This window comes from Cynocephalus volans, chromosome 4 (genome assembly GCF_027409185.1).
Source record: "Cynocephalus volans isolate mCynVol1 chromosome 4, mCynVol1.pri, whole genome shotgun sequence".
NCBI lineage: Eukaryota > Metazoa > Chordata > Mammalia > Dermoptera > Cynocephalidae > Cynocephalus > Cynocephalus volans.
In genome coordinates, this window is record NC_084463.1 from 11,820,380 (window position 1) to 11,847,409 (window position 27,030).

General features: G+C 37.6%; 1 protein-coding gene across 4 annotated transcripts in view; it reads right to left on the minus strand.

Moving 5' to 3' along the window:
• CADM1 (cell adhesion molecule 1) overlaps positions 1-27,030 on the minus strand; it is a 309,961-nt gene that overhangs the window by 41,690 nt on the left and 241,241 nt on the right. For all 4 annotated transcript variants that reach the window (XM_063093828.1, XM_063093827.1, XM_063093826.1 and 1 more), the window contains exons 2-5: positions 21,134-21,280; positions 19,277-19,429; positions 12,517-12,654; positions 10,264-10,422 (exon numbers count right to left, since the gene is read on the minus strand). In XM_063093828.1, the coding sequence (XP_062949898.1) occupies positions 10,264-10,422; positions 12,517-12,654; positions 19,277-19,429; positions 21,134-21,280 (597 nt within the window). The remainder of the gene's footprint in view (positions 1-10,263; positions 10,423-12,516; positions 12,655-19,276; positions 19,430-21,133; positions 21,281-27,030) is intronic.

Consider the following 27,030-nt stretch of genomic DNA (forward strand, 5'->3'; position numbering starts at 1 on the left):
TTTGTAGTCTAGTTCCTATCACAGATCTTTCTCTCATGTCTCTGAACACCATGTGGTATTCAAAACCTTCTAAGAGAGCCTCCTTGAACACCCACCAGTGTGTACCGCATGCTGCGAATTGGTATTGCTTTCTGAGAAGCTAAGTCACTTGCCAGAGAACGTAAAGTTAACAAGCCCCAAAGCTCCAGCTGACCCTTGCAAGTAACAGTTCTATTCTTGGACTTGTTGGCAATGAAAATGTTTAAGGACAAGATGGTATAGAGGTTTCCGGATACTGATAACTGGGTTGGGAAGGTAGTCATTAAAGACAGGCAGAAATACTTAAGAGAGTAAATGGGATGACCTTGAACTAGCACTGGCTGCTGGGCTGAAGCAAGAGCTCCTGGGCATTCCATTTCAGAGAAAGACCACATCTTAAGCTAAATACAACCACTGAGTAACATATGCAGTCTATTATTTTGGGTGGACACACACACACACACACACACACACACACACACACACACACACACACACACACACACACACACACACACACACACACACACACACACACACACACACACACACACACACACACACACACACACACACACACACACACACACACACACACACACACACACACACACACAGCTAGTTGGTGACGTTTACTTAAAAAAATGCAAAAAAATAATGGGAGAAGGCCCTGACATTGAACACACAGGTCACAAAAGACCAGCTATCTAACAGTTCATACCCTCAACAGCAGCACTTATAGAACTCTTGGTTAGGGAACCTCCTTTATTCTTACCCACGAGCCATTGTGGGTGAACCTAAATTTAAAGCTCAAAATTTGGACTGAAATGTAACATTTGCTTATAGGTTAACCTCTGATCCACAAAAGGGCTACATTTTTCATGCACTGCTGACTTTGGCCCATTAATTAAGGAGAAGTAGAATGCTTGCTGGCCTATGTGGAAGGTTTTTGTTTTTCGTTTTTTTATCTCCTTGATGTAATTTATAAGCAAACAGGGAGGGCATATTTTTCAGCACAGTGCACTAAAGGTTTTACATGCTCAATTCCATTAATAATAGTGTTGAAAAATCTAATCTTTCCTGCCTCTTCTGTACTACTGAGTTTGTTTTAGTTAAATGCCTTTTTATGTTCCTAATGAGCTGTTTACCAGTTGTCAATTACTCACATAAATTAGGAAGAACAAGCTAAGGACTTGCTATACCTGGAATTTATGAAAAAATTATATACTAAGCCACAGAAAATATACTTATAGTTTTAATAACTGATTTTCCCAATTTACTCTTTAGGTTACTAGAGAAACATCTACCACCTACTTATAGAGCTGCCGTAGTTGCCTTAATAACTTCCTGAAAAGATAATAATCTTGTCTGTATTATACCAAAAAAAAAAAAAAAAAAAATGTTCTCCTCTACTGACATATGCAGTATTTATAGGCATATCATCTGACCATGGGTAGCTGAGCTATCTTCACACCCAGCCTAGGAACCAAATAGAAGGTTTATGTGCCAAGGTCCATCCCTGGGTGAACAAATTCTGTTTCCCTTTGTTTGTACCGAAAGAGGAACTGAAGTATTCTCAATAGGTGAAATAGAAACCCTGGGATTCCAGTGGCACCCCTAGAATTTAGGGAACTTAAATTTTCCAGGAAGATCCTTACTGCAATATAACAAAATACCGAACAATCCAGATGGCTGATTGAATAGCCCAGAGCTCATCATTTATATTTTAATTATGTTCATAAATCAAATGTTATAACCCACCAGATCTTTTCTGAAACAGAACCAGACTCCAAGATTTATTTTCAAGTAATGAGGTAAAGCCTAGTACATTTTCTGGTGGATCATTTTACGCTTCGGTTGGTGTTGTAAGGCACAAGGCTAAAAGCCAGATGACACTTTCTACCCAAGTGCAATAACTGTCCAGAAATGTATTGCTCAGAATGGCTTAATGTCATTATAAAATGGAACTGCTATATAAAAATAAGAAAAATAGTTAGGTCTGTGCACTCAACGAACATTACAGTTACAGAGATGGCATCACCAATAGCCAATCAATTAGGCCGAGGGATCTGAGGTTTTCATAAAACACTGTAATTTTTATAAACCTCATAAAAGACATTTAGCAAGACTGCTACAGCACACAAAATCTGATCATTAGTCAAAGTTGCACAGAGGGTTAAATACCAGGAGGCTTTAGGTCACACTACAGTAGAAACCAATTAAAAAAATAATATTAGAAAGACATTCTGACTTGATGAGACTTTCTTTAAATGTACTTTGCTCTCTCTATAAAGGGAAAAAAAGTATAAAAGGAAACTCTTAAAGAGGTTAGAATGGCTTGCTGGCAGATTACAATTGATTTCATGCCAGTCTGACCTTGCACCACACTCTATGATCGTTTCAGAAGATGAAACTCAAGATTCTGTAACCTGTATTTCAATTTCCTATGTAAATGAAAAGGCACAGTCTCCTCTCAAGATCCTAATACGAACATATCAGGTTATCTGAATTTTTTGTTGAAAACAAAAAGGTACTTTGCAGTTTCCTTTTGACTGGGATGTTACCCTTCCTTCCCATGGAGCAGAAAGAAGTTGAGCTGAGACATGGGGATGGCATCCTGATGTCCTGGCAAGAGATGTCTCAGCAGGAGACCTCTTATCCCAGGGCTCCCACCACCTTCCCTTTCTTCCTGAGGATTTCTTATAGCAGGGAACCCAGCCATCAAACATAATCTGACACACTCACTGCAACCAGGCCCAAAGGCTTGAGTGCAAATCTGTTCCTGCAACTGCATTTGGGTCACAGGCTCTTTGTGTTTCTTACGTTTCATTCAATATTCTGAAACACCAGTGAGTGTGGGATTTGATGCCTGTGGATCAAGTGCTAATTGTCTTGAGTCCTACCAGGGAATAGGGCAGCGTGGCACAGGTGATATCAGGATTGCTGGGTAGAGAGTTTGGGTCAGCCCCTGTGTGTTCAAGTGAAGAAGCATTGACTGAAGAGTCTTTGTCAATCATGGAGGATTACTGCAGTTTGGAGTAGAACGACAATGCAAAGATTAACCTGAGATTTGGTGAGTATTAGAAGCTGTTTGAGCTCTAAGCAAGAATCAGCCCCTACAATATGGCTATCTAAATTGTTGGGAGAGAACAGCTTTGTAACTAATGGAGGGCAATGTCTAGCAATACAAGGTGATTGGGACTGGTTAGAGTACAGAGTCACACAGAGCTCTCAGAGGCGTTAAAGAGAACATCTTAACAGCTTTGCTTTCTATTGTCATGATACATTCATGAATAATTTTCACTGCCGTTTATTTTGTTTGTTTCCAAGGTGAAGGACCTCCTGCTGTTAAGTCTGTTGTATGAATCTTGGCACTTAAGCTGCACTTCTTGAGGAGGGCTGAACTACTATGAATCGGATGAGTCAAATCTGGTGGGACTAATGTGGGACCAAAGAGCACGGGCCACATTACCACAGCAGAATGCAAGTAGTTTTGTATATGTTAAAATTACTGTCTACTCAGCAGAATCAAATTTTATTCTGCAATGTTGTCACAGAAAGTTATGTTCCCAATGCTTTTAAAATGGGGTATGTACTCACAGAACACTCTTCTGTATCTCTGAAGAAATCTTCAAAATTTGAAAGCAAGCATTGGGCAAGAAAATCCTTATATCAAATTTTCTGCACAAAAACGTTGTCACTGGGAAAAAAGATTTATTTATTTATTTATTTACTAATATTCCTGGTAACTGGAACAATGCCAGGGCCTGGAACAAGAGTAGACATTCAATATATATTTGCTGAATGAATGAAGGATTGAGTGAATGAGAAAGTGAAGAAATATTGGGGCAAGGACTTATACTCCTAGCTCTACTACTGATTGAAAAAAAAAGAAAAAACAGATCATGAATCCACTTTCGCTTTCATCACAAAAGACGACTGTGTTTTTCTTTTGGAAGGTCAATCCGGCTCCTGAAATTTGAGGTTCAGCCCAGGTTTATGTATTTCCATTTCACTACACATTTAGTTTGCACTTCTGGTGTATTTCAAAGTGGTAACTTAAGGGAAATCATAAAGGATGACTTTTTGTTTTGTTTTATTCTAGTCCTTTTCATGCATATAGATCTTATCCTGACCTTTTCCTTCTTTCTGCCTGTGATTGCCTATCTTTAAATAAAATCTTCATGTATATAATGGTTTGAAACTGTCTCTCTCATTAAAATTTTATAGTGAACATTTTCCCATATCATTCCAAATATTTGGAAAAGATCACATAAAATAGCTGTAAATCTCACTATCTGATTTATGTACCATAATGTATTTAATCATTCCCATATTCTTGCACATTTATAAACATTTCTCATTTTTTAATAAAAGGATGTTTGATCACTCTTCTTAGATTTTTAGCTGCCAGCTTCATAAACATTTAACCTTCCACAGAATCAAAATCTGACCTTGAGTTAAAAACAATCAAGTCAAGAGTGTACATTAGAAGACTAGTTTCACTATGTAAGTATTAGATGTCCACAACCACACAGACACATTTTTTACAAATACATTGGGTCAGTGAGACAAGGGGAAATGGTCCTTAGTAAAACAGACCTCTTTCTGCAGGGCTTGCCTTCAGAAGGCAAGGATAAAGGTAAAGCCCTTTTCCTTTAAGGCTCTTTCAAGTCTTGCTCACAATATACTGTATTTGCCCAAAACTCACTCTTTGTATTTTGAATATTGGTTACTCAGCCTGCTGCCCCTCTAGGGTACTACAGATTGTATCACTAGCAATCCACAGTGCTTACAACACCAGGAACTTGAAAACATCACTACTTTGTGTTAAAATAAAAAATAACAGGTTAAAAAACTAGCTTCAGTCAGGGGTTCTCCATGCCTTGATTATTTCTCATGAGAAATAATAAATACTGAAATAACCTCCCTGAAACTCAATTCATTTCTTTAGAAAAAAATAAAAGGGCAAGTGGGAGAAAGAGCATATTCTGTTAAAAGAGAGACTGGAGATCAGAGAGAAACAGGCAAAATCTGAAAACACCAGCTCTTATGCTGTGAAGAATACAGCGTGAGAACAGAATTGATGGGGGAGAACATGTGATATAGGAGTGCTTGTAGAAAAAAGTCTCATCCTCCACTTCTAACAGGAAAGATTCTCTGACTTCCATGTCTTTTACCTTCCTTCACTGCAGGTCACCATCGATACTAGAAAAACATTTATTTTGGCACAGATAAAGAACAGGTTTTAATCATCTCCTCAATGCCCAATTTTTCCCCAGCTGAGGAATGAAAGAAGAAATCTACCCTTCTCTGGACCTTGGACAAACAGGAATATGGATTTATAAAATACCTGGGTGCATCCAGTCAATAAAACTAATTTTGAAAATGATACCCACGTACACGGTTAACTGTCAGACGATAATCAGCGAGGGGAAGGCATTTGAACACCCATTTCTAGAATCTTTGTCTTCATTCTCCCTTTCAAAATTCATCTGTTACATTTTCTCTTTCTTTTTTACAAATACAACACACACAAAAGCCTTCACAAAATGAGGATTTTTGCAAAACATTTTAAAGAGCAAGGCTATAAGGGGTGAAAGCAAAAGACGCACAGCAGTAATTTGAGAGCTGCGAATTTGCCTCTGTCCAGAGTAAGGCTGTCCTCCCTTTGCACAGCAATCTCAATTCCATACTGAGGGTCACAGCTTTTCTTTGAATCCCCAGCTTATGTCGCTATGTGTTGCCACCTTGATGCTATTAAGACAGTTTTCTTTTAACGCTTTAGACAGTGAACTGTTCTCGTTTAAACAGGCTTTTATTTGACAAGAGTACATTCCCTCTGATGTGAAGCTCTACTAACCATGCTACAATGGTATCACGCTCTGCTATAATCAACCATGTTATAAATTTGGGCAATACCACCTATACAGACATTCGCAAGAAAAAAAATGCACAGAAAGATTTTAGGGTCATATAGCCCAGAACATTCAAAAGCAAAACTGTTCTCCACACAACATCTAAGGAAAGAGATCTTTGAATTCCAGCTTGCGAGCATAATTATTTTCTGTTTTAAACATTTGACTGCGTGCTGCTGCTGTACCCTTGCTGAGTCTCAGAATGAAAGCTAGAAAACTAAGAGCCCTACTGTATGTTCTTCATTCCCAGCAACGTTCCTATGAGAAAACCTTATTAATGAGCTTGCAAACGAGCACCCAACAGGGAAATGTCACAAACAAGAGCGGCTAATGCCCCAGAAAATCAAATAACTGAACACTTGGCTGATTGTGGTGCCTTTCATATTTATAATAAAAAAGGGAGGGGGGGGCAGACTTTAATTCACTGGTTCTGAAGGGGTCAACACCTTGCTGAACAAAACAACTCATTTATTTATGTTCAGAAATCTCCAGATGATAAATTACATTGATGTTAATCACTTCAATGCATACTACACAATTAATATCTGTACTCACCAAAAACTTAAGGATTATTAAAATTATGACAGCATACACATCTGGCTGATTTTTCACATAATTGGGCACAATTTCTCCTGGTACCACAAATAAGGGTCCTAACAAACAAACACTGCAAAATTCTGTGTTCAATTAATTAGGACTTAAATACACAAGACAAAAGCAATTCCAAGTTGTAGTTCAAGCTTTGTCTACTACACGATATGGTAGCACACCATTTTAATGGAGACATGTAATCCTTCCCTTCTTTCTATTGCCCATCCTTTTTATCTCTATCATATTTAAACTTAGATATTTAATGACCTATGACACAGGTTTTCATTATTTCATTTCCTTTTTAATATTATTATTTTTAAAAGGATATAATTTATACAGAATTCAAATCTATTATGTCATTTAATCCTGTTCATATCCTGGTTAACATTCATTCATCTTAGATAGGGTAGAGAGAGATTTCCATAAACCTTCATGGAGCAAAATGGGCCAGGGTTAAATCAAGTGAACATAATACCAATCATATCAGGTTAGCTCCCCCAAGGTAGTCTTATTCATTCTGAGTAGAATCTGAGGTCCATGTATTTCTTGGTGATAAGCTAATGTTTCTCACTGGTAGTATAAGAAATCTTTGGGGCTGGCTGGTTAGCTCAGTTGGCTAGAGCAAGGTATTATAACACCAAGGTCAAGGTCAAGGTCAAGGGTTCGGATCCCTGTACCAGCCAGCCACAAAAAAAAAAAAAAAAAAAGAAAGGAAAGGAAATTTTAAAAAGAATAGCTATACATTTGTTTTCATGTTTATTGAGCATAATACACATAACAGACAAAATTAATAATTTTATAGATATTTTTACATAGGTCCCAGTTAGTTTAAAGCAATAAAGTGACTTGCAGAAAAATTTTAAAGGTAAGAATACAGATGATCCATGAACATGGCAAAACTTGTGAAAGTGGCCCTCAAATAACTGAAGTTAGTTAAACTGTGAGGGGTAAATGGACTCCTTAAATTATAAGCAAAATGTGTTGAATATATGATTTTATTCATCTTTTCTAGATCGACAGCTATCAAAGGATTTATAAAGAGGTCAATAATCCCCAAAAGATTAAGCACTGCTGACTTCAAGGGTTTGAGCCAATTTTAAAATATGGGTGTAAAGTTACTGCTCATAGGGCATCCAGAATAATACAACCTCCATGCAGATTGGCTACTGAACAAATTAATCTGAGGGACTTATGCATTTAAGTATCTCTTCTTTCCTCATGGCCATCAAGATACAGTGCTGCTTGGCTGCAGAGAAAGGCCTGCAATGGGGAAATGGAGTTGAGCCACCAGCACCACTGGCCAACGACGGATAGAATTTTAGCGCCCAGGGACTGAGTACTTCAGGCACTCAGGCTTTGTGTTACTGCATAGCTGCTGGTGTTCAACGAGAGCGAGGCTGGTAGGAAATGACTTAGGTAATTGCAACCGTGTTTGAAGAAGCTACTTAAGGAATTCCTGGAAGACTTCACAAAGTTCTCAATAGTGCTCTGGCAACAGAGGATAGTGCGCTGTCTGGTTACTTTCTTGAGCACAGAGCCCTATTTAAGATTTCAAATCAGACCCTAAATTCCCATTCAGATTAATACAATGTTTTGTAATTCTTAACCTTCCTTTATACAAAAAGATTTTTTTTCCTATGTATTCCAAAAAGTGGAATGTCAGGGATAAAATGTTTGTGTGACTTATGTTGAATAAAAGAACAGAGAGACTCCCACAAAAAGCTGCCATTTTAGAGTTTAAATGATCAACAGATGTATCCTCATTTAGGAAGGCATCAGAGTCACTTTCCTGCAGTTAAGGGATAGCAGTACTTTGTTAGACTGAAGTCAGATAGATTCAGATATGAAGCCTTATTCTCTTTCTTGGAAGAACAAATCTCACTTGCAAATACAGAATGTAGAAGACAAGGCTTATAATAATCATTATCAAGTTATCCAAGGGGTAGGAGGTGTGGTGCTTTATATATTTTGCATTTGGGAGTGAGTGGAATTTTGTTGGTGAGTGGGGCTGTATTCTATTTAAGATATTCTGGGAAACTACTAAAAGAGTTTAGGGGTGGAAAATGGGTGAATATCTACTCAGGACTCACAAAGGAGCTAATGTATTATTAAAGCTAATGGGCCCCTACAAGGAAAGTTAATGGATATTAAGTTTGCTTAAATGAATTACATATTAGCAAAGTCATAAGAAATCTACTATCTGCCAATTTAGATAATATCTGATCATTTCTGTTTTCCCATTATAGGGATATTACACCACAATAATTTTAGTGATATGAAAATTATAAGCATGATGCCCATAATGAAGCTACATAATGAAGTAGATGAAATGAATTAACAAGAAAAACCTGCATTATGTAATGTTAAATTGAGCCAAGCTCACAGAGTAAGAAAAGGTTGAAATGGGATGGTCTCCTAGAAAAAAACTTTTTATAACTTTCTCTGCCCGCTGTTTTTTGCTCAGGCAATTTAAACATATGATAAGGATTGTATGGAGCTGAAGGGTGGCCTGCAAAGATATGTCCATATTTTAGCCCCTGGAACCTGTTAATGGGGCCTAATTTGGAAAAAGCGGTCTTTGCAGATGTAATTAACTTATGGATCTTGAGATGAGACCATTCTGGATTATCTGGGTGGGCCCTACACAGAGTGAAAAGTGTCCTTTCAAGAGACACACAGAGGAGAGAGACACAGGAAAGAGGCAAAGGCCATGTGAAAACAGAGGCAGAGAATGGAGTCGTAAAGCTATGAGCCAAGGAACTCTTGGCAAGGAAGGATACTCCCCTACAGCCTTTGGAGAAAGCACAGTCCTGCTGACACCTTGATTTTGGACTTCTGGCCTCGAGAACGGTAAGAGGGTAAATTTCTGTTGTTTTAAGCCATCTAGTTTGCGGTCCCTTGCTGCGGCAGCCCTAGGAAACTAAAGCACGGATTCACAGAGGGTGACGCTTACTCTTCATCAGACACTCAATCACTGCCATCCCAATCAAACTCTTGGAACATTTTCACTTATGCACACAGAGGCCAAGTGACAGAGCCTTTTGATAAAAAGCAAGAAACTGGCTACTTGGCCACAGCCTTGGTGCAAGAATGGTTTTGTGTAGAAAACATTTTTTTTTTTTTTTCTCTCAAGCAAAAGGGTCCAGAGGAGAAGATGAGGAAAACGTATTGGTTCACAGGGCACAGTAAGGAGACAACCTCACTCACTATGATCTAGCTTTTATTGATGAAGCCATCAAGATTGTGGCACTGATCCCAAAGAGTCTGACTTTTCAAGTCATTGCTATAATTTAAACTATAATGGAAGAGAATGAACAATTTAAAACAAAATGCTGATGTAGAATGGGAATAAGATCCCTTCCATAAAAAAAAAAAAAAAAAATATTCAGTTACTTATGATGGATTAAAAAGGTGGGGAAATTACCTTAGATTTTGAAGTTGGCATAAAAATGATGACAGTTCATATTCAAAAAATTAATTAAGACATATGTTAGAGCAGATTGGAATCATTTCAGTTTTACATTTAGGTTAAATGTAGTATTTTCATATCCTCATTGGCAGTTTGGAATATGGCAGTATTTCAGTAAAACAATTCTTTGATTATTTTTCTACCAAGACAACAAGATAAAAATTGTATCTACACTATATAAAATGTATGCATCCAAAAAATTGCTTCCAAAGAGTTTTTAAGCAACTGCTACTCTGGGCCCTCAGAATAAAATACTTGGGTACTCACACTGTACTTCTAGATACCGCTGGGTCTGCAAGTTTCCAGTGACTGCAGGGTGCTCCACCTGACAGATCACTGGGACCCCATCGTCCTCCTTGTGCACCTTCAGCATCAGCTGACTGGTCACAGTATACATGTCTGACCACTCTTCCACCTCCGATTTGCCTAGAAGACAGAAAATGCATCAAGAAACCAGAGTTGGGTGAAATCTCTATCAATCTGTTTTTATATCCTCCCTCTCTCCCCCAGCCGACCCCCAACATTGCTATTTTAGCAAATATTATGCAAGTCACTTGGGATAAGTTACTCTGTGGATAGACAGCTGACAAAATGATTATTTCCTTTAATATCTTACATTTCAACCTTGCAGAATAGTGTTTAAGATATATTTCAGCCCCAAATAATATACACTAATTTTACTGAAATCTATTACATATGTTTCTCCTATCTCAAAACCTCCCACAAAAAGTCAGCTGAAAGTTGAACCATTTTGACATCTGGCTGGTTGTTCAAGGTATTCAGGAGGAGGAAAAGAAAAGTGCTTTCACCACTACAACCATCTGAACTTGACATATCTAGTAGGCTGTCATGCCATTTAAAAATTCCAGGACAGCATCCAAATCCCCTAAGTAATTCAATCAGCAGTAGAGGTATAAACAACTCCCTTTGCCTACATCCATCATCAACAATTAAGCGGGAAAGTAACTAAATGGATTTACATAATTGAAATTGTAATCGAAATGTTTAAATTCTGAGACTTTTGGAAGACCACAAAAAATGCAGCGGCAGTGGGCTAGAGCAAAGTAAGATATAGGGCTCTGGGCCAGATGGGAGACACGTCCAAGAACACCCAGAAAGGCGGGAAGGAGCCTTCTGGATGGAATGAATAGACCAAGGCAGCCCCTTCCTGAACTCAGAACTCCCAGGAACATGGCAGACCATTAACTTTCTTTTAATGTTTTGTACTCATTGGTATACATTTAATGACTCAATTCACTTAGACAGAAAAGCAGAGGAGAAATGAGAAACTCCTTCCTTTCAAAACCATACCTAGGAAATAGAAGAGTAAAACAGAACAAGCTTTTTGAAACTTAAGCCATTATATATAGATTTATCTGCTTCCAGATATAGATTTCTATATCCCCTTTCTAAAAGGGCTTATTCTTTTCTCCCTCATGCTCTTTATTTATTTAACAAGCACATATACAGCACTGACTTTGGCCCAGGTACTAGCTAAATGCTTTGCGAATATTCACTCATTTCATCTTCATAAGCATCCCTTAAGGTATATAATGTTATTATCCCCATTTTAGAGGACACTGAGGCATATAGCTAGCATTTCTGTCAAATAACTAGAGGAGTTTAGCACCTGAGTCCTTTGTTCAAGGTATTACTTGCAGGGCAATTTGAACAGAAAGAAATTTGAAAGCTGAATGTGCATACATGAGTTACTTAGGGTAACTGATGAAAAATGCCCAAGTAGGGTATAGGTCGTATCCTTTACCTAATGCAACAGTTGAGGTGGCAGGTAATTGAGGGTCTAGGAATCAAACGTGGGATGGCCCAGTACGGAGAGAGACAGTTGGAGCATGACCAAAGGAGCTGCCTATTGCCTATACTGCTATCACAAAATCAGAGACTTTGCCATAGACCAGGTCAGTGAATTGGGCAGGTAAATTGTAAGTTTCACAAGAAAGGTGATCTCTGTAAATTCACCATTAAGATAAAATTCTTACTTAGTCTGCTTAACACATCCACCCTTGTAGGAAAGCATATTATCTACACAGCTGATAGTGCTATAGATATCAGAATGATTTGGAACTCACCATGTGAAAGACTATTACACATTTTAAAACATGTATAACATGAGAATTTGGAATTCTGTCACCACAAAAGACAGGGTAAAAGCAATGAGAATTGAGGGTGCAGACACAGATAGCCTGAGCTCAAGGGATATCCCTAACAATAGTCCTTCCTGGCATGAAGAGTTGTAGTTTACAGGTTTAGTTTTTTCTGGGCATCTGAGTAGAGCAACAGATCTCACCATGCACCCTTAAACTACAGAATGAGGATATAAATTAGAACAATGAAATGCTATTATGCTTTGGCCTCAGATGTATTTAGCAATGGGTTATAAACCATACCTAAATGAATCCTTTTGTTTCAGGGGCACATTTTGCATTGTCTTTAATTTCCACAAAGTCGCACCTGCTAGACTCGAGCGCTGACTACCTCCATAAAGGGCAATCTGCACCTTACCTTTTAGCTCCTTGTTCCCTTTGAACCATCTGATAGTCGTGGCTGGTTTGCTGGCCATGGCAGTGCAGTTGACTTCAATCTCCTCACCTTCCACCGCAGTGTCTTTCTGGATATCAATCATCAGATTACGTGGTGGGACTACAAATTAAACATATGTTCTTTATAAACACAGAATCCATTTCCAGACACATTTTTCTATTCATTGGAAACTAGCACCATTGCTATCAAAAAGGAGACAAATAATGGACATTCCCCATGGGAATTTAAAACAAACTGCCACAGGAGGGGAAAAAGAAGTGCAAAGTCATCAGCAAATAAAGTGAATTATACAAAATCAGTTAATTTAGAATTGCTCTCCTGTTTGGTGGGTGCAGGCTGACCCTGCAATAGCCCTTCTCCAGTTCCATTGATGCTGGCACATTCTGTTGATTTTTAAGCCACATGCTATGATGATGAATAAACTGATTTATTTTCAACAATTACTGAACATTAGGACAAACAAAAAATAAAGAAAACCCCACAAAACACACGTTAAAAAAAATTGCTCTCTTAAATTTATCTTATAAAATGAACAGTCACCCACTCCTAAGATATCACTGACCAAGTTATAATGATAATGATACTATTTATCCATCAGTTATTAGAAAACTGACTAGGAAATGGATATAAAAGAGGAGTATACACTATTGAAAGTATCATCCTTATCTGCGAACCACTGAAAGTAATATTTCTCTTTGAACTCAACCTTTGGATTTCAATCTTTATATGAAATATTCCAAAGTCAACCAACGAGGATCAAAACTTGGGGTCCCTTAAAAGAATTACTCACTGTAAACATACATAGAAACATTATGCCTCAGAAACAGTTTCATTTAATTAATACGATTCACAGAGATCCAAAATATAATCATGACCTCCAGTGGATGGCGTAGTAATAAAATCCTTTCCATATGACGATGTAGTAATATAGGAAATACCAACTAGTTTGCAGCAATTTTCCATGTTCTGAATTCCAATGCTCCAGATTTTGGAAGTTAAAAGTGAGAGAGACTCAAGTGCTTGAAAGTAAATTTGTATATTAGAATGAAAATCACCTTTCTGTAAGCATATTAACTATATGTGATAGAGTGGTCAAAATAAAAGATTTGGGGGCTGAAATGCTGAATATCAAATCAAGAGTACATAGCATGATGGTGATAATGCTGATGAAAGCATGTTTGTATCTTTTATGAAACTGAGTTTACAGTGAAACTTCACATAAGGTGCAACCTACCTCAAGAGTGAGCCTCTTGAAATAGAAATCAGTAAGAATACTGAATTCAGTAGGGTGAATCTAAGAATATGTGTCCTGCCCACCATGAATAAGCAAAGACAGTTCTGAGACTTATGATTAATAAGTTTCTCAACTCAGAAGAGAAACAAGAAATTAAATATGTATAAACATGCCATCCTGATGATCAAGTTGAATAATAAATCTCTGATACTGCTTCAATAAATTATGGGATTAAACCATGTATTTGGGATTTCCAACTGTTCTAGTTCAATGGAAAAATTCTGCCCCTAGGAAGACTTTTACACTGAATTGGAGCAGTTGAAAATTCCTATAAAGAATAATAAAAAAGTAACAGTAAAATGCTTTGTTGCATATATTTCTCAGCATGATAGTGTGTAGTGGTGGGGGGAGGGCAGGGAGTGTAACTATTAAAGCAAAAGCATCACTCTTCTTTGTTCCCTGTGTATGAGGAAAACAATGTATTTGCCCAATTGGATGCGTTGCTAATGTGATAAGGCCCCAATGAGTAGTTAAACATGGCAAAGCACTACCCTGGCTTACATTATAAGAAAAATAAGCAAAAAGAGAGATAATTTAACATCCAGTTTGGAGCTGCACATTTGCCAGCATTTAAGAGTCACAGAAAGGCAGTGACAAAAAGAAATGGGATGACTTCAGCTAACTAGATCCTTAACGCAGGTGATCCATGCTAGATGACAGGTAGGTTACAGATTTTCAGTTCACGTACCTCGATGGTTGACAGAGAACACACAGAGAGACTAGATGTTTAGGACCAACAAATCCTACTGCATTCTGAGTGTAGTATAATAGGAATATTGAAAAAATCCAATTGTTAGATCAAATGTCAGAAAAGAAGACTATCCAAGCCTAAAGAAAATAAGACTTTGTAAATGATGAGGAGCAGTGTAAGAGGAAATAAAAAGAAAATAACAAAGGAGTAAATGTCCTCTTCACAAGTGAAGGAATGGAAGTCAGGCAATAATGATTCCTTCAAAGTCCATGCAAAAATAGACAGAGTAATGAAAATAATTTTTGATGTTGACATACGCGGCGGTTCCCTGTGAGAACTGTGAGAAATGTAACTGACAAAAGGTGAAGTTAAGGAAGGTGGCCTTCTTAGGACAGGATGAAGAGGACAAAGAGATGAAGCTACTGGCAATCCTGGAAATCCCTACGGAATGAGGTAGACCAGGTCCCACTTTATCTGTATTACTTGGGAGAAACACCTAGAAAGCCACTCTGTGAAAACCTAGGAGTCTTCTCGATGGGAACATGTCCAGGAGCTGCTGAAAGGTTCTGCTATGTACTGCTGTCAAGTTTCATGGAATTCAGCCTCAAACACAGTCTCTCAGATAGTTGTTTTCTGTGTTCCTGGGGATCTTTCCCTCATTTTCTTGTTTTCCACGCTGAGCCTGAAGACACTTTCTCTCACCTTACCCCAGGCTTCTCTTAACCTCCACTACCTGTTCATCTTCAATTGTATTTATTGGTGGAAAGTCTTTATTTCCTCCACTTGGTCACAAAGATAATGGTATGTTTTTTCCACATTATCAATAATGTCTGCTAGTTCAAAGTGAGGAAATGACAAGGGGCAGGTATAGATGAGGACAGAAAATTCACCACTGTTTCCTCCAGATTTTGTTTAGGAGCTGAGAGCTTGACTGGCAGGTAGGTCCATACCAGGGTTACTCATTGTTTGGTATTATCCATGTTAATTTCCCCTCTATTACAACAGATATTCTCTAAAGTTCTGTGACCCTTCAGAGTGATTCCTGTACCAATGTTAGTTCCTAGGATTATCTTCCTGAAGAGCTGACATCATCTTTAGCTTTATGGCTAAGGTAAAAGTGTGGAAAACTTCAAACACATTGGAAAATATGCCTAGCATAGAAAAATAAAGAACTTATTTATTGTTGAGATCATCATTCTAAGAAATAGTTGAATAACTTTTTTCCAAATCCATAAATAGGTTTCTCAAAATTGTGACCAGTATTTCTGATCTTTGCTAAGATTAGAAGAAGAAATAGGCAAGTATAGTGGGAGTTGTTTGGTTTACAAATATAAAATGAAATCTGGTAATGTGAGTCATGATGGTTTATTGATAACAGTTATAAAATTGACTCGCTCATTTTTTTTTTTTTAGAGAGAGAAAGCTTTGGAAAATATAAATGAGGTGATTTAAGTCGGTCTTTCTGGAAAAAAGATAGTTAGACAAGAAAATCATAAAGTTTATTTTAGCCTATTCAGTCTACCCTGCTTTCTCTTGAACTTCCTAATGTCTACTCTGATACAAAAGAGGTTAGTAAAGTATAAGAACCCATTTATAAGAAAAATGAATAAAAACTGCTGCTAACCAGAGAATACATTCACACATGGTCCAGTAAACAGACACATTTAGTAAAAACTGCCTGCAGCCATTAATGAATATAACCAAAGCTATTTCTAAGGAGGTTCACATAGATGAAAACCTGAATGAAAATCACATAGAGGGAAATACTAGAAAATAGCAATGAAATGTCAAGGTTCTCCTTAGCTAAACTCAAATCTATAAGAATGTAATTATAAACATTACGCCTACAACATTTTAAAAAAATCAGCAGTATCAAGATGAGTCACATTAATTACAACAAAAGAGGAGTCTTAAAGCTGATCAGTATGTGAAATCTCACTCTAAGACCCTTTAAAATAATTAGGTTCTCCTGTTCCTGGAATCTTAAGAGTGAACACTAATCTTAGAAGGACAGGACTGTAATAATATTAGCTACTATTATCAGTAACTATATTAATCTTAAAGTAGTGTATTATCTTTCTCATTCATCTCCTCCATGAATAGTAGTATAAAGAGAGTCTTATACTATATTCTGGAGGAAAAAACAAACTCATCACGCGTGGAAGGAGTGAATGAATTATCCCGAAAGGCACCCAAATGCATGCATAATATCACAGGAGAGTTTTTGGTTTTTACATGGAGAATATCATAAACATAATAGTAACTATAGAATAGCACAGATAACATTAACAAATAACCATCTCTATATCTTATAATTATGCTGAATTTTTTGCTGAATGCATCAAATAACTAATAGACACATGCACTAAAATAAGCATCTTCAACCTATCAAGAAGTTTGACAGCTGTGTAAGTACATATGGAGTGCTTTTCAGAGAACCAAAGATAGCAAAGAAGATCCTAACAAGTCATTCTCATTCATTATAATATCTGAAAATTCTAAACCTTAGGAGAAAGGTTTAAATATATGAATATCGGGGGAAATTGTCACTTTTTGGAATATGAAAGACTCAAACACTGATGACAACAATTTTATTCTGTCAAGGAAACCTAGAGTAAATTCAATGGAAAGACTATTAAATGAATGCATAATATCTGCAAAAAGAACATCTACTACGTTTTTTACTTGAAAGTATTACATTCAAGTATATTTAAGTTAATGCTTCTATAAAATACAAGCAGGAATCTATTACTTCTAGAATAATCAGACCTCCAAAAGGATTACAGGCATAATGCCTCTCAGAAATCTAGTGCTGGTATGCTGACTCCCAAGCACAGGGTATATCCATAGTCAAACTGGTCCCATGCAGTGTGTCTGAGAACAAATGTATCAGACACCAGAAACTGACAGGCAGGAACTGCTTGCCAATGGCCAGATATACTCCTGAAAACAAAAGATGTGCAACCTTCGGGAAGAAAATCTTGAAACAGCAGCATTCAGGATTTCATTGAAAACAACCAAGACTAGAAGACACAAAGGATGTGAGACAGAATAGTAAGGTCTGTTTCACATTCTAAAATTCTTGATTCTTACTGAGTGCTTTGTAACTGGGGAAAGATGGCTAACCTCTGTTATTATCATTTGTCTTCTGTGAAACTAAGATATCAATACTTAAAGGTATATGTAGTAAAATACTCCAAAAATTCAAGATACCATAAATATACTCCATTTTATTGCTGTTGCTTTCGTAGAAATGCTGTAAATGACAGTAGGTCAATGGGTCGATGGGTGGAAGGTCAATTTGAAATCTATGCAGCTAATGACTTATTTCAATAAGCGGAGTTTTTAAATACATTTACACAAGAAGATGTACCAAGTTTTTCCTCAAATGCATGTGTGTAAACTTGGTACATCTGCAAAACACCAAAATAGTCACCCCAGCAAAATCTTCCATGCTTACCATTTCTGCAGGTCTAACACGGATTAAAAACCACAATAGTGGCAAATATGAATACCTGAAAACCATCTATTATTAAACATAGGCCACATTAGAAATTATAGGGACAGATTTTAAACACGACTTTCTAAAATCAGTATGCTTCGTATCAAGAGCATATACGTAAGCTTTAGGGACATGTTTTAGCTTAATGAATAAAAAAATATTTTCCCTTTTACAGCTGTGTTTAAATAAAGAAATGAAGGAGCAGCTCAATATGTACATCCATAAATACATATATGTGCACACATACCAAGCAAAAATGTCCTTCATATTTATCTTTCCTCTTTAATCTTCATATCATTACACTGAAAAGCTGCAGCCTGCCGCCTCAAATAGACTTTGATTCATCATCTTCCAGAAGGTGTAAATCAGAGATTTTGCCTCACGCTATAGTGTATGTCCTTGAAAATTCAGTTTCAAAAATCCAAAGCAGCTGGTGTTACGCACTGGAGTATATGTTTGTCTGAAAGGTGACTAACTCAGACTGCCTTCAACATAGGAATATCTGCTGACTACGTGAAAATATAAACATGGAAACCTGGCTGCTTGGATTTTGCTGAAAATCACAATCTGGTGATCATAAATAAAGATACTCAACTCACTAGAGGTGTACCTAGCAGCCTGTCAACAGTTCTTTGCTTATTATCAGTTAAGGAGCTCTTAACTCTTTTATGTCCAGTGGTTCCAATTTGTGGCAAAGTATGTGTTCATTGGGTATGATTTTTCACAGCATAATCTAGACTATAAGCAGTAAACAAGGCAATAAGTAAAGCCAAAGGAAAGGAGATAACAATATTAAAACGAGAATGGAACTTCGAAGGAAAAATCATTACATGGATTTCATAACAGAGCTCTGTTACAGGGTACAGATGTGGTAGCCCATCTCCCCCTCTCCTGCACAGAAGGAAAAAATAATACAGGTAGTTAGAACCAATGACATTTCATGTGGTGAGTGATTCATTTGAAGGCTCTAAATTCTCTTGATCTTTGCTTCCTGATGCTTGAGGTTTAAAACCCAAGACCAGGTGGAATCTATAAAGACTGCTGATTGCCATTCCTCAGAGCATTTGGTAAAATAGGCTATTTTTAAAATTCAGCTAGATGGGTGGTGATTCTTCCTAAAACAAGTTTGAACAGTAAAATTCACTATTAACCTTTTCCTTGCTGCTGGCAGCCATCCGGTAGTAAGGGCCATCCCAATTCATTTCCCAAGACAAGCTTCACATGCATTTCTTACCCAGGACTGTGATAGTGGTATAACTTTCCTGTGGGGGATCAGTGTAGAGCTGGCAAAAGTATCTTCCTTCATCAGAAATCGAGACGTTCGTCAACGACACTTTGAGTTCACTGCTAGAAAAATTCAGCAACTGAAACCTGCTGTCCTTCAAAGCTGTGAAACAAAACACAGAGTCAATAATGGCGAGAAAGATGAAGGACAGCCTATTTTCCTTAACTAGGTGAGGAAAAAGTCAGACGACTAGAAAGGCAGCTGCAGAGTAGAGACAAATTATTAAGTCTTTCTGTACCTGTTGGATACTCCTTTGTACTTCTTGAATTACTATTTTGGGCTTCTGCAATAATTGCAGGTAGACAAATCACCCTGTCCAAAGGAAACACATGCACACGGGTGCCTTTGTGAGTGTACGTACGTACGTACGTACACACACACACACACACACACACACACACACACACACACCCTTGGCCTTTGTGAGTGTACGTACGTACACACACACACACACACACACACACACACACACACACCCTTGGCACAATTCCAAGGGCTGTCAGTCGTCGGCATTTATTCATAATAAATTGTTTCAGGTTTTCTATTAGAGCTAGGCAAAAGGAAAATGCAAGGAAAGGGTAGGTCATGAGTCCCCTGATGCAGGGTGACAGGCCCTTCTTAGCCCTGGGGCGCTGGAAATTCAGGAACGAGGGCCTACAGGTTTTTAAAGTGCCTCTAAAAACCTGAGCCCTTAAGAAAATAGTGGTTCCAAATTATGAAGAGAACTAAAAAATCATTAATAATAATTTCAAAAGCAAAATTAAAAGTCACTTTAAAAACTTTATAGCAAAATAATCCAAGTTAATAAAAAATTGATATGGATGCATCTTAACATATTCGATATAACTTGAGGTGGAACTATCAAAATAGATGACCTCAGACCTTAGAGGCCGTAAGCTGGTCCTGCAGTTTTCTAACTGTGTTCAGCTTCACAGTAGGAAACTGATTAGGCATCAAGCAGAAAATCAGAATCACTGCAAAAGCAATGTATGTGTTCTTCTGTATTTCAAATGTTTTCTTTTAAAGTCGTATTAATTTTGGCAAAGGCTAGCTTAGCATATAATGACAAAAATTCACTTTAACAATAAGAAGCTTGCTTCTCTCCTTTTATCCTCCCACATCCTGTTAAATGATCCTTAGGTTTATCAACTCTTTACACAGGTGATGTATGTTCCGAGGTGCTGGGCAGGGAAGGCGACAGGCAGCCGAAAGGAAGACGTTCACTTTGGCTAGTCACCAACATGCTCATGTAACAATCTTTCGAAAGACTTGATTCTTGCTCTTGCCAAGCCCTGACACTCATTTGAACCATGTCTACTATTCACAATTTAGTTTCAATTATTAGCTTTTGTTATATTACATTTAGAAAGATTTCAACAATATGGGTATCTCAACATACCAGAGGCAATTGTGAGAGGAGATTTGGTTTTGTCTTGATAGGCAGAGATTGCCTTGGAAACTTCAGTCTTCAAACCAAACAGATTACCTTTCAGAATGCTATATTTTCCTTGCCTTACCCTGTTTGAGTTGTTTGTGTCAGCCAAGTATTTAGGACTCGATTGCAATTCACCTTGAATTACTACAATCAATTCCTATTGCAAAGTAAGACTGTCGTACTTTTAAGAGGCACCATTCAAGGTTTCTATTAAGTAGAAAGATTATGATTGCCTATCTCTTCTTTAAAGAATTTACTAAACTTTAAGCATCTAAAATTAAGTTTAAAAAAAGGTGGCCTTAGGATCTCTTTACCAAGACAACATGTAGGATAAAAATTTGCCATCTACTACTATAGAGATGGAAACTTACGTCTGAAGTCCCTGAAATAAATGGTCTGCCTGTTGGGATTCAGTAGCTGAATCACAGAGTCATCACTCTTATTGACTTGGCAGCTGATAGTTGCAACTTCTCCTTCTATCACTGTCACGTCCTTTGTAAACAAATTCTGTCCATCACCTTAAAAAAGGGGGAGGGGAGAAAAAGGTCAGAAAAAAATTTCCATCAATTAAAATTTGGTCAGTGGAAACAATTAGAATGAGAAATAAGAAGCATATTAGAATATGAACACAAGTAATGAATGGCATTTGGTATGGCTCTAATACCTTTATCCATAGTCCACAAAACAAGTCTATTAATCTGACATAGATCTAGGGACAAAATACAACATATCCGGAATTGACATGATCTCAAAAACTGTGATGCCAAGGTTTCAGCCTCCAGGATTCTGTACTAGCTGAGTTGTATATTGGGGTACTGGAAAAGTCACAGTACTGGCTTTTGTGAGGAGCTGAAGCTCTCACAAATGGAGTAGGGAAGATACATGCAGTCAACCTTAGCTCACATGCCCTTGAGCTAAAACCTTAGTTCACATGCCCTTGAGCTAAGCTATTTGGTCACCTCACAGAAAACTCAAGAGGCTACTTAATAGAAGTAGGTAGGAGGGTGCAATAAATATTCTCATCTTGTTAGTGGATGTTGACATTCCCAATGTACCAGCAGTTCAGTTATTCATTGTGTGGGAGTGAGGACCTAACAGACTATGACTCCTGGGATCTCCATAAAATCTCAGTAAGACTTACAGTTCAGACTTTGTTACTGTGCTCTCAGAAACTCACACCTTCACGACTCACCCATAGCCCCAGGCAGCCCTGAACCAATGCCCCTTTCTGCAGATCTCTCCCTCTATCTAGTTAGAAAATCTCTTTCAGAACATGTCAAAAAGTCAAGGCTTTCAGATCCACTGATATAGGCTTATTTCCAGATCTGCTCTAGTGTGTTGCTTCTAAGATTAGTGACAGCAGCCAGGCGACCTCATAAATGTCCTAAATGATCCACAGCTCAGGTAGGAGGAAAGGAGAGTTCAATTCAGAAGCAAAGGATGAAGCAATTGTCTAGTGTTCAATTCTGCACCTGGCATAGCAGGGGATATAGAAGTATATGACATTGTCCTAGACTTCACGAAGCTGCAAGGTGGATAAAAACTGATACCTAATCCTTACTTGCAGAACCAAAAGTGTGGTACAGGCAGTAGATGAAATGGCCAATCAGGAAGGGGAGAGAGAGATTGCTTTTTAGCAGTGTGATCTCAGAAAAATTACTTAAAGTCCCTGAGCCAGTTTCCCATCTGCAAAATGGGGATAGTGATTAAAAGCTATATCACAGAGCTGTTGGGGGGATTAAGAAAGATAATAAATATAAAGCATTCTGTACTGTGTCTAGCTTCTCTCAAAACTGAGTAAACAGTAGCTACTGCTATCATCATCATCATCATCATTATCATCATCATCATCATCATTTCTCTAGATGTCAAATCCAAAGATTTATTAAGCCAGTATTATGTGTTGGGAGTAGTGTGGATATAAGAGTGAAGGCTTAAGGTTCTTGCCCTTAAGGAGTGCTCTGTGTAGCTGTTACATATCAACTCAGGGTGGCTTATTCACTCCCTAACAAAACGGTGTCATGTTAAGCAACAAAGGTCAAAGATCTAAAAAAATAAAAATAAAAAGAATGAGACAGTATGAATAGAGACATAATTAGAATAAATGGAGGATTTCCACCTGCTATCGTATTTCTGCTGAAGGATCCTATTTCTGTCAGGACACAGTGGGAAAGTGTGAGAAGGGGTGTCTAAGATGGCTTTAAGACAAATCCACCTAGAAATAGACCAGCCCCTGGCAGAGGATTAGAAGAGAGGAAACCAGAAGGATAAGGAAAAAAATTATTAGAGACACAGATAAACAAAAATTCTTGGTGCTTGAGGAGCAAACCAAAATGAAACTCGACCTTGAGCTCTATGATCCAGGGAATTAACCAGGGTGTGAGCATGTGGGCCCACAGGGCTTGTCGTGAGTAAGAGGGTAAATTTTCCCTAGCTTGATCCAGCAGTGGAAGCTTAGTGGGCTGAACAGTGTTAGAGAATAACAACAAAGAGAAAAAGTGATCAGAAAAAATTGAAAGGATGCTGATTTTTTCCTCAGTAGATTACTGTGACATACACAGTCAGAACCCAGCTGGAAGGAACAGTTTATTCCCAGATTCAAGAAAAGAACAAGGAGAAGGGAATTCCTTCCATCAACCAAGCTTTTCAAGGTGGTTTTGCTGGTCCTGGCAAAAGTGTACACAAAAAGGACAACACCCTTCTATCCCAGGGTAACCCAATGTAGTAAGAAAATTAAGGAAAAATTCAACTGCATGATTCAAGTGCTTTAACTGTCTTAAGTCATGGAACCTGCCTTGAAGAGTCGAGAATACCACATAGAGTCTCACTGGGCTGTAGAACGGATTTTTTCTATCTAAAGGAAGTATTAGCAACGCAAACAAGAATCTTCAACTTACAAAAGGTACATGTGGAAAGGCTGCCTGGTGATAGGCATTAATCCCTTCAACATAAACCAAGGCCTTACAGATCCTGACTACTATCTTGTAGCTACTGGAACTTAAAGCCAGTTGTAAATCCATTATGCTTTAATAGAATAGTTCCCAGGTAAATAGCTATACAGTTTAATTTTAGCTCTTTATTTAAAATCCAAAGGCTAGTATATTCTGATAGTAGTATACTACATTCATATTAAGGCTATAAAACATTCATATAGGAGATGGGAGCAGAATTGACCATGACTTTGTGTTTTAAGCACTGAAAGTAATAAAACAGAATCACAATTTCTTGTTTATTGGTTTTTAGAAAAAGTCTAAACATTCTTAATCATTACTTATAATTAAGTAATGTTAAGACTAGATCATTTTAGTTTGTCATTATTGGGCAAATCATTCAGGTAAAATTTCACCATCTGCAAATTTTTGCCCTTGCTGTGCTCTGGCACATAATGTGCTCTGCAAATCCAAGGTGGCGGTATCATCATCATTACTGTATTATTTTTTGAAATTGCTAAGGCCAATCTAAAATCCAGTGTCTCAGAAAATGCCAGTTCCTAGCTGTGTTAACATGGTTATAATACAAATGCTAAAAAATTAGAAGTGATAATGAAATATTTTGCTGAAAGATATCAAAGTGCCTTGGCTGATGGTGGTGGCCCAAGGATGTCACTGTAAAAATCACCAAGAAATTATACAGGTCAGTTGGACAGCAGTTATATTAAACAGAGCTCCATACTTTGAGGCACGTAAGATGGCTGCAACGGAATAATAATGACCTATTTATTTGAGGCAAAGGGAATGAATGACAGTGATGAAAATATGGTATGTATGTCAGTACTCTTAACTGCCTGAAGCCTTTATGTAAAAATAATTTCTGCTCACATCCTCAAATATTTCTCCCAAACAGAAGGGTGCACTGTGACTTGATAAATTTCCGCTTGAAAGAGATATCACGACAATTACGTTCTTACAAAACACAATTTGATGTGTAGCAAAAATAGGCAACTTTGGTGCCTTTCTTAAAGAATCCATCTTTAAAACCTTTCTGATTTTCTAAAGCTCAATTAGCAGATATACTGTCAAGGCAGAAATAGCACATGTTCTGGGCCAAAAAAAAAAAAAAAAATCAAATAGGTACAATATACTGTAGCCATTAAATAAGACTGTTAACAGCAAGGCAATTTATTTTAAGGACGGAACAATGTCTGGCATGTATAGAAATTTTTGACTGCTAATTGGTATAAATGGGTGAGGTTTAGGACAGAGAATCAAACTGGATTTTAATTTATACCAGCAACTGTATTCCCTATAATGTCCTGATTTGCCCCACAATTTCTAAAAACAAAACTCTGGCATTGGAAAGGTTCACTCACTCACAAACAAGTCTCCTGCAGTAAACTAGAAGATGCTTAGGACATTCATCACAATGAAGAGAAAGCTTATCTAAAAAAAGATAAAATTTATTTTGATGATTAGTAATGACCATTACAGCTGAGGTGGTTGGAGCTGGAGTGAGCTGGAGTAGAGGTGGGGTACAGCTGGCACATAAATCCCCCATTCATTCAATCTTCAATTAACATAACTCATGGATTCTTTCCTAAAACTTCACTTTGTCTGTCCATTTCAGTGGCATTACATGAAATACTAGCATTGACTGGAATCTATTCAATAAACAACACGGCTACCTTGGGGAGGTCGGTGATGGGCCAGTCTCTACGCAAGGACCTGAAACAAGAAATGGGGATGAGAACAAATGTTCAGCCAATGTCAGGCACTGGGCGAGCTGCTGGACACACTGGTCTCTCCCAGACTCCTGGAGTCTCCAATATCTACATTTTAAAGATTAAAAACCTGAGACTCAGAAAGATTGAATAAGGTGCCTGGTACTTCAGCTGAGTGGCCAAGCCGGTGTTTGAACCCAGATCTGTTAATCTCCAGCCCATACAGCTTGCCCTCTTCACCAGCCAGCAGCAGGTTATATTGGTTCTCTCTTGGAAAATTTACTTGACTTTAAAGAGGGTCATTTCCCTATGAGCAACTTCAGATTTTTTTTTATTTCCATAATTTACCCAGAACACAATTACACACTTTAAGATGAGAGAGAAACTGTCCTGAATGTAAAACACCTTGTTTACTACTGCTTCCTTCTTTCAGTGCTCAACACACTGTGCCCCTGGAGAAAGCCTTTATTACCAGTGCATGGCGGGCATTTGCCAGCACTGAAAGCTCTCGCCCCCGCTGCCTGGCTGTTAATAAATAAAGTACTTCGTTTACACTGGGGGAGTCTCTCCAGTCAAGTCTATAATAAAAGGGCAAGTCATAGTTAAAACAGAATTCAGTTTATACTATGGCAACTATGTAAACTCTTACTGACACTGAGAAGCACCAATGACTTAACTGGGAAGACAGTTTGCCCAAAGAAAGAGTAAATACAGTCCCTTGACCTATTCACCTTCAGTAGCAAAATCATATTAAGGCAATTTTTTTTTCTTCTGCTCTATGAAAGACTGAAGACCTGACATTAAATCAGCACAGTCACGTTAACTAAATAGGTAGGAGTCAAACCAGAAATACAGATTGTTTAAAAAAAAAAAAAAAAAAACTGCTGATGATCAATGCAGTTATTACTTTAAAACCCCCACTATAGTTCTTGTAATTCTAACCCTCCAAGAGGTATCCAGGTCTGAAATTTTCAAAGAAGCAAAACCCCTGCATGTTTTTGGAAACCTTATTGTCTATCGTTATGTGAGCCCTCCCTGACTTGAAGCTTCACATGGCTTATCGCCCATACTCATTTCTGTTGGATCCTATGTTTACAACCTGTTCAGGATGTGCCCAACTTGGAATAACAATCTCTATCCCTACCCAAATAAAACCATCACCAGTAGAGAGGCGCTGCAATTCCTGCTAATGTTTCTGAGAGCTAGCACAGAGTTAAGCACATTTCAGGAAAAGAAAACAAAAATTAAGATTCTGTTGAAACCCAGAGGGAAAAATGTTTCTAACTGCATATGTTCCCCCAAGTCAACGTAAACACAGTGTTCACTACAAATCATTAACAAAGCCATTAAGATTTGATTTCTATCTAAGCAATTATTGTCAGCATATTTTGTACATTTCCTTTAAAAGACTCAATCCTATCTTTCAATTCATTAAATTGTTCCCTGCATTTACAGAGTTTTATATCACATCAGAAACCTATTTGAATTAATAAGAATTACAGTAAAAGTAATTTGAAAATAAATTATGTGAAGTTTAAGCCACGAAAGCTTTTGATGAAAGAATTTAGTACCATTTAAATATCACAGTAACATTTTTAGTTATCCAATGTG